This window comes from Pseudorasbora parva, chromosome 13 (assembly GCF_024679245.1).
Source record: "Pseudorasbora parva isolate DD20220531a chromosome 13, ASM2467924v1, whole genome shotgun sequence".
NCBI lineage: Eukaryota > Metazoa > Chordata > Actinopteri > Cypriniformes > Gobionidae > Pseudorasbora > Pseudorasbora parva.
This window is the reverse complement of record NC_090184.1, coordinates 44,307,002-44,316,659: the sequence shown is the minus strand read 5'-3', so window position 1 is coordinate 44,316,659 and position 9,658 is coordinate 44,307,002. Positions and strand designations below refer to the sequence as shown.

The 9,658-nt window shown below is 44.5% G+C and overlaps 1 protein-coding gene across 6 annotated transcripts in view; it reads left to right on the top strand.

Moving 5' to 3' along the window:
* LOC137039235 (rasGAP-activating-like protein 1) overlaps positions 1-9,158 on the top strand; it is a 60,743-nt gene extending 51,585 nt beyond the window's left edge. For 3 of the 6 annotated variants that reach the window (XM_067414555.1, XM_067414556.1, XM_067414554.1), the window contains 4 exons: positions 870-1,005; positions 2,499-2,619; positions 3,513-3,586; positions 8,401-9,158. In XM_067414555.1, the coding sequence (XP_067270656.1) occupies positions 870-1,005; positions 2,499-2,619; positions 3,513-3,586; positions 8,401-8,534 (465 nt within the window). In that variant the 3' untranslated portion in view covers positions 8,535-9,158. The other 3 variants (XM_067414557.1, XM_067414559.1, XM_067414560.1) reach the window with 3 other exon arrangements.
* Positions 9,159-9,658: the final 500 nt, after the last annotated feature.

The window sequence follows — 9,658 nt, the reverse complement described above, 5'->3', positions numbered from 1 at the left end:
TTTCTCACTCACACACACACACACACACACACACACACATACGCAAACACTCTCTCACACGCACTCACACTCTCTCTCTCTCTCACACACACACACACACTTCACATACCTGCAGTACAAGGTGAGAGAGAACACGCTCATTCACACACACACACACACACACACACACACACACACACACACACACACACACACACACACACACACACACCTGTAGTGCAAGATGACAGAAACCAGGGACAACAGATGAAATTTAGCTGTGTAGCTAATTCTGGGGTAATATTTTATTGTCCACTGTCCCTGTCAAATAAAGAATAAATAATAAAAAATAAGCACACACACACACAACACATACCAACACACACACACACACACACCTGTAGTGCAAGGTGACAGAACACATACGGTCACGCTCTCTCTCTCTCACACACACACACACACACACACATACAAACACTCACACACACACACACACACACACAACACATACCAACACACACACACACACACCTGTAGTGCAAGGTGACAGAACACACACACTCACGCTCTCTCTCTCTCTCTCTCTCTCTCTCTCTCACACACACACACACACACACACACACACGCTCCCTTTCTCTCACAAACACATACACACACACACCTGCAGTGCAAGGTGATAGTGACACTCTCACACATTCACTTACACACACTCACATTCACACATGCACTCAAACACACACTTAAACACACATTTTTATGTGTTCTTTAAAAACAAATCTTACTGACCCATATATATCCTTGCTTAGTTTACACTACAGTTGGTGTTGTATAACGTATTTACATCAGAACTGAAATAATAAGGTGTGTGTGTGTGTGTGTGTGTGTTTCAGAATGTTAATGAGCTCAATCAGTGGCTGTCAGCCATCAGGAAGATGAGTATTTATAACGAACACATGCTGCCGTCGTTTCATCCTGGAGCTCATCGAGGAAACAAATGGACCTGCTGCCTGCAGCCCGACCGGACAGGTAGGTGTGTGTGTGTGTGTGTGTGTGTGTGTGAGTTACCTGCACATTCACCGTTCTTACAAATGGTGCTGTTTGAGCATAAAAAAGCTCTGAGCTCTTCTCTATATCCGTGTCAGTGTTCCTCCATTGTAGTCTTGAGTTTCTTCCGGGGACCAACACGTCACAATATTCCTCATTATAATAATTAATGCGCAGAATAAAGGGGTTGGGTTAGTTAGTAATGTGTCGAAACTGGTGGTTATGGTAAGGGATGGTGTGTTGACCAATCACGACACACCGCTCCAGCCGACCAATCAGTGCACAGTGTGCTTTTCAGAAGGAGGGGTTTCATAGAGCAGGAACTAAACTGAGCGTTACTGACAGACTGGGAGGAGAGGAGCCGCAACAATGGAGAATATGGGGATAATAATGCATCCAAACTTACTCGAGCATAAACTAAATCAAGACTTTATAAAAGGGCCTCTGATCAATTAGTGCGGCCATTTTGTCATAACAGTTATGATGTCAAGATCAGTAATATTAGATTTGAGAGCGGTGTTACTCACAGTCCTGTGTGTGTGTGTGTGCTTGTTTTTGTGACATAGCAGAACACACATGTGTATAATGAGATGGGTATGACACAGGTATTACAGGAGAGGGTGAAATATGAGGACATTACCCATGTCCCCACTTTACAAAAGGCTTATAAATCACACAGGAGGAGTTTTTATGAGAAAGTAAAAATGCAGAATGTTTCCTGTGATGGGTAGGTTTAGGGGCAGTGTGTGTGTGTGTATGTGTGTGTGTGTGTGATGGATAGGTTTAGAGGCAGGGGCTGTGTTTGTGTGTGTGTGTGTGTGTGTGTGTGTGTGTGTGTGTGTGTGTGTGTGTGTGTGTGTGTGTGTGTGTGTGTGTGTGTGTGTGATGGATAGGTTTAGAGGCAGGGGCTGTGTTTGTGTGTGTGTGTGTGTGTGTGTGTGTGTGTGTGTGTGTGTGTGTGTGTGTGTGTGTGTGTGATGGATAGGTTTAGAGGCAGGGGCTGTGTGTGTGTGTGTGTGTGTGTGTGTGTGTGTGTGTGTGTGTGTGTGTGTGTGTGTGTGTGTGTGTGTGTGTGTGATGGATAGGTTTAGAGGCAGGGGCTGTGTGTGTGTGTGTGTGTGTGTGTGTGTGTGTGTGTGTGTGTGTGTGTGTGTGTGTGTGTGTGTGTGTGTGATGGTTAGGTTTAGAGGAGGCAGGGGCTGTGTGTGTGTGTGTGTATTGGATAGGTTTAGAGGCAGGGGCTGTGTGTGTGTGTGTGTGTGTGTGTGTGTGTGTGTGTGTGTGTGTGTGTGTGTGTGTGTGTGTGTGTGTGTGTGTGTGTGTGCGTGTGTGTGTGTGTGTGATGGGTAGGTTTAGGAGCAGTGTAAGGGGATAGAAAATACGGTTTGTACAGTATAAAAACCATTACGTGTATGGAATGTCCCCACAATTCACAAAAACAAAGGTGTGTGTGTGTGCGCGTGTGTGTGTTTCAGCGTCGGGCTGCAGTCGGACTCATTCTGCCGTGACTCTGGGCGACTGGAGCGACCCGTTAGATCCTGATGCTGAAACACAGATCATCTATAAAGAGCTTCTGCATGGCCGAGACAAACTCAGGTCTGAGACGCTGATACTGAACCTCCAGCAGGTGTCGCTGCTGCAAACACACACACACACACACACACACACACACACACACACACACACACACACATCAAAAATAAGTCATTCACTTTATAATGGAAAATTCAGGGCTGTTACGATTCCTGGTCTTATTAAGGAGCAGAATAATAAGTAACATTGAGTTTGTGACAACTGATAGTGCCAGGTGGCCAGAGATAACGCAATACAGAAAATAACGAAAGAAAAATGATTTATTGTACAATTGTGTAAAAATGAATACCAAAAATAATATTTTTCCTGTTCGTAACCACCAGACATTAGTGTTGTAGTCAAGACCACCTAAACCGAGACCAAGACCAGACCTCACATTCATCTAAAAGATCATAATACTGTCTGAGATATGACTTATATTTAATGAATAAACACAATTAGAATAGTAAGGCACTATAGCGCTGTTACCAATCAAACCACTGACAATAACACTCATGGCACAGAAGTTACATAAATAATTGCATAAATAATGTTCAGATTGATTTAACATTTAAACATTAACATTATTTTACATTCACAGAATCATTTATTCAACCGATTTGTTCAGAGCAGCTGATTCATTTAATAACGAAACGTTGCCGAATTAGCAAAGTCGCCGTTTAAAATGTAAAATTAAAATTAAATATTAACTTCTTATTTATTGAATGTTTGTATAAATTAATATCATTTGCAATCACACTTATATTCATGAAAACAGCTCTCTCTGGTCCTTGTGATATTGCTTAATTATATTCTGTGTTATATATGCTTCAACATTATGAACAATAACTGCAGTAACTCTGGTACTTTATAGTTACCGTGGTAAATCTGTTGATCTGCTGATGTTCGTGACACAGGAAGCAGTACCTGGAGACACAGGAAATGGAGGCGGCTGAACAGGAAGAGAAGAAAACCAGTCCACCATCAACAGGTCAGACTCGTCTCGTCTCTTCACACTCAGACATGCACACACTCAAACACACACACACACACACATTCACTCACACACACACACAGACTCACACTCAAACACACACTCAAACACACACACACACACACACACACAAGCTCACGCTCATACACACACGCACTCTTAATTTCTCACACACACGTTTGTTTCTGTGAAATGTGGGGACATTTATAAGCCTTTTGTAAAGTGGGGCCATGGGTAATGTCCTCATATTTCACCCTCTCCTGTAATACCTGTGTCATACCCATGGCATTATACACATTTGTGTGCTGATATTTCAAAAAACACACACACACACACACACACACACACACACAGACTCACACTCAAATACACTCACTCACACCCACTCAAACACACTCACACTCAAATACACTCACTCACACGCACTCAAACACACACACACTCACACTCAAATACACTCACTCACACGCACTCAAACACACACAGACTCACACTCAAGTACACTCACTCACACGCACTCAAACACACACTCACACTCAAGTACACTCACTCACACGCACTCAAACACACAGACTCACACTCAAGTACACTCACTCACACGCACTCAAACACACACTCACACTCAAGTACACTCACTCACACGCACTCAAACACACACTCACACTCAAATACACTCACTCACACGCACTCAAACACACACAGACTCAGACTCAAGTACACTCACTCACACGCACTCAAACACACAGACTCACACTCAAATACACTCACTCACACGCACTCAAACACACAGACTCACACTCAAATACACTCACTCACACGCACTCAAACACACAGACTCACACTCAAATACACTCACTCACACGCACTCAAACACACACAGACTCACACTCAAGTACACTCACTCACACGCACTCAAACACACAGACTCACACTCAAGTACACTCACTCACACGCACTCAAACACACAGACTCACACTCAAATACACTCACTCACACGCACTCAAACACACAGACTCACACTCAAATACACTCACTCACACGCACTCAAACACACACACAGACTCACACTCAAATACACTCACTCACACGCACTCAAACACACAGACTCACACTCAAATACACTCACTCACACGCACTCAAACACACAGACTCACACTCAAATACACTCACTCACACGCACTCAAACACACAGACTCACACTCAAATACACTCACTCACACGCACTCAAACACACAGACTCACACTCAAATACACTCACTCACACGCACTCAAACACACAGACTCACACTCAAGTACACTCACTCACACGCACTCAAACACACAGACTCACACTCAAATACACTCACTCACACGCACTCAAACACACAGACTCACACTCAAATACACTCACTCACACGCACTCAAACACACAGACTCACACTCAAATACACTCACTCACACGCACTCAAACACACAGACTCACACTCAAATACACTCACTCACACGCACTCAAACACACAGACTCACACTCAAGTACACTCACTCACACGCACTCAAACACACAGACTCACACTCAAGTACACTCACTCACACGCACTCAAACACACAGACTCACACTCAAGTACACTCACTCACACGCACTCAAACACACAGACTCACACTCAAGTACACTCACTCACACGCACTCAAACACACAGACTCACACTCAAATACACTCACTCACACGCACTCAAACACACACAGACTCACACTCAAGTACACTCACTCACACGCACTCAAACACACAGACTCACACTCAAGTACACTCACTCACACGCACTCAAACACACAGACTCACACTCAAATACACTCACTCACACGCACTCAAACACACACACTCACACTCAAATACACTCACTCACACGCACTCAAACACACACTCACACTCAAATACACTCACTCACACGCACTCAAACACACATTCACACTCAAATACACTCACTCACACCCACTCAAACACACAGACTCACACTCAAATACACTCACTCACACCCACTCAAACACACAGACTCACACTCAAATACACTCACTCACACGCACTCAAACACACAGACTCACACTCAAATACACTCACTCACACGCACTCAAACACACAGACTCACACTCAAATACACTCACTCATACGCACTCAAACACACAGACTCACACTCAAATACACTCACTCACACCCACTCAAACACACAGACTCACACTCAAATACACTCACTCACACGCACTCAAACACACAGACTCACACTCAAATACACTCACTCACACGCACTCAAACACACAGACTCACACTCAAATACACTCACTCACACGCACTCAAACACACACAGACTCACACTCAAATACACTCACTCACACGCACTCAAACACACACAGACTCACACTCAAATACACTCACTCACACGCACTCAAACACACAGACTCACACTCAAATACACTCACTCACACGCACTCAAACACACACTCACACTCAAATACACTCACTCACACGCACTCAAACACACAGACTCACACTCAAATACACTCACTCACACGCACTCAAACACACAGACTCACACTCAAATACACTCACTCACACGCACTCAAACACACACAGACTCACACTCAAGTACACTCACTCACACGCACTCAAACACAGACTCACACTCAGATACACTCACTCACACGCACTCAAACACACACTCACACTCAAGTACACTCACTCACACGCACTCAAACACACAGACTCACACTCAAATACACTCACTCACACGCACTCAAACACACACAGACTCACACTCAAGTACACTCACTCACACGCACTCAAACACACAGACTCACACTCAAATACACTCACTCACACCCACTCAAACACACAGACTCACACTCAAGTACACTCACTCACACGCACTCAAACACACAGACTCACACTCAAATACACTCACTCACACGCACTCAAACACACACAGACTCACACTCAAGTACACTCACTCACACGCACTCAAACACACACAGACTCACACTCAAGTACACTCACTCACACGCACTCAAACACACACAGACTCACACTCAAATACACTCACTCACACGCACTCAAACACACAGACTCACACTCAAATACACTCACTCACACGCACTCAAACACACACTCACACTCAAATACACTCACTCACACGCACTCAAACACACAGACTCACACTCAAATACACTCACTCACACGCACTCAAACACACACACTCACACTCAAATACACTCACTCACACGCACTCAAACACACACTCACACTCAAATACACTCACTCACACGCACTCAAACACACACAGACTCACACTCAAATACACTCACTCACACGCACTCAAACACACAGACTCACACTCAAATACACTCACTCACACGCACTCAAACACACAGACTCACACTCAAATACACTCACTCACACGCACTCAAACACACACAGACTCACACTCAAGTACACTCACTCACACGCACTCAAACACACAGACTCACACTCAAGTACACTCACTCACACGCACTCAAACACACAGACTCACACTCAAATACACTCACTCACACGCACTCAAACACACAGACTCACACTCAAATACACTCACTCACACGCACTCAAACACACACTCACACTCAAATACACTCACTCACACGCACTCAAACACACAGACTCACACTCAAATACACTCACTCACACGCACTCAAACACACACACTCACACTCAAATACACTCACTCACACGCACTCAAACACACACTCACACTCAAATACACTCACTCACACGCACTCAAACACACACAGACTCACACTCAAATACACTCACTCACACGCACTCAAACACACAGACTCACACTCAAATACACTCACTCACACGCACTCAAACACACAGACTCACACTCAAATACACTCACTCACACGCACTCAAACACACACAGACTCACACTCAAGTACACTCACTCACACGCACTCAAACACACAGACTCACACTCAAGTACACTCACTCACACGCACTCAAACACACACAGACTCACACTCAAGTACACTCACTCACACGCACTCAAACACACACTCACACTCAAGTACACTCACTCACACGCACTCAAACACACACTCACACTCAAGTACACTCACTCACACGCACTCAAACACACAGACTCACACTCAAATATACTCACTCACACGCACTCAAACACACAGACTCACACTCAAATACACTCACTCACACGCACTCAAACACACACTCACACTCAAATACACTCACTCACACGCACTCAAACCCACTCACACTCAAATACACTCGCTCACACTCAAATACACGCACTCAAACACACACTCACACACACAGACAGACTCACGCTCAAATACACTCACTCACACGCACTCAAACCCACTCACACTCAAATACACGCAATCTCAAACACACACTCACACTCAAATACACCCACTCACACGCACTCTCAAACACACACTCAAATACACAGACTCACACTCAAATACACTCAAATACACGCACTCAAACACACACTCACACACACAGACAGACTCACGCTCAAATACACTCACTTACACGCACTTAAACACACACACCCTCTCATACACACACTCACTTTCTCACACACAAACACACACACTCACAGACACGCGCACACACACTCTCTCTCTCACTTTCTCACACACACTCTCACTTTCTCAAACACACACACACACACACACACACACGAAGCGGATCTGCACTCTGAAAGCCAAACAAGCACATGTAGCCCAGTGTGAATGTTTAAGCATTTCTTGTGTGTGTGTGTGTGTGTGTGTGTGTGTGTCAGTGTGTGTGCAGGGCCGGTCTGAACGAGCCCGTGCCGTCGCCACTCGTCTGCTGGCCGTTGTGCTGGATTTAGAGCGAGCGCATTCGTCCTTCCAGAGCCGCGAGCGAGACGAGGGCAGTGCCTTCAGGGTTTGACCAACTCCAACTGTACAATACAATTATGCAATGTTTCTGAATCAAACTCCAGTTATTGATGAATGTCTGTGGAAATATTTTTATGTATTTGTACTTTGAAGTGTTTTTAATCTCGATCTGGGGGGAATAATTACCCAGACGTCCAACTGTAGCTTCTGATATCAGTCTGCATGGCAATACAATAAATAACACACACACATAAACACTCACTCACTCACACACACTCACTGACAAACACACACACACACACACACACATACAAACAGACACACACACTCACACAAACAAACACACGCTCACAAACAAACACTCACTCATAAACACACTCACATACAAACAGACACACACACAAACAAACACGCACTCACACACACACAAACACATACAGACAGACAGACACAAACACTCACGCACACAAACAAGCACTCACACACACACTCACTCACACACACAAAGAAATAGGCACAAACACTTTCACACACACACACACACACAGATACAGAAACACGCACTCACCCACAAACATACATAAACACACACACGCAAACATGTGTGCACACACACATACACAATCACAAACACTCACTCATACACACACACAAACAAATAGACACAAACACGCACTCACCCACAAACACACACACACACACACACACACAGATACACAAACACGCACTCACCCACAAACACACAGCCCCAAACATGCACACACTCTCACACACACACACATCATGGAGTGGCTCTTGTGGTCACTGGACGCTAGAGTATATTTTTGTGCAGTTTGGTTTCTGGCTTTTCTTCCACGCAGGTGAACTAGTTCTCGACCAAATGAACTTGATTAATATTGTAATTGTAATATTTTTATATTTGCACACAAAGGATCCACATATCTTGTAATGAACATTTATCGTTTTATCTTTAAAGTGGATTGTAAATTGCTTTTCCAGCCATGTTCTAGATTTGCCATCGCTGTGGACGAAACCAGGTTAACACTGAATCCAGGTTAGCGGTGTAAACCTGAAACGGGGGCAGCCAATCAGACGCTTGACAGCCGGTGATGTCACTGCAGCCGATGGTTGTGCTCTCTGTAATGATGATGCTCTTCCTCAGAGGTTTTCTGACCC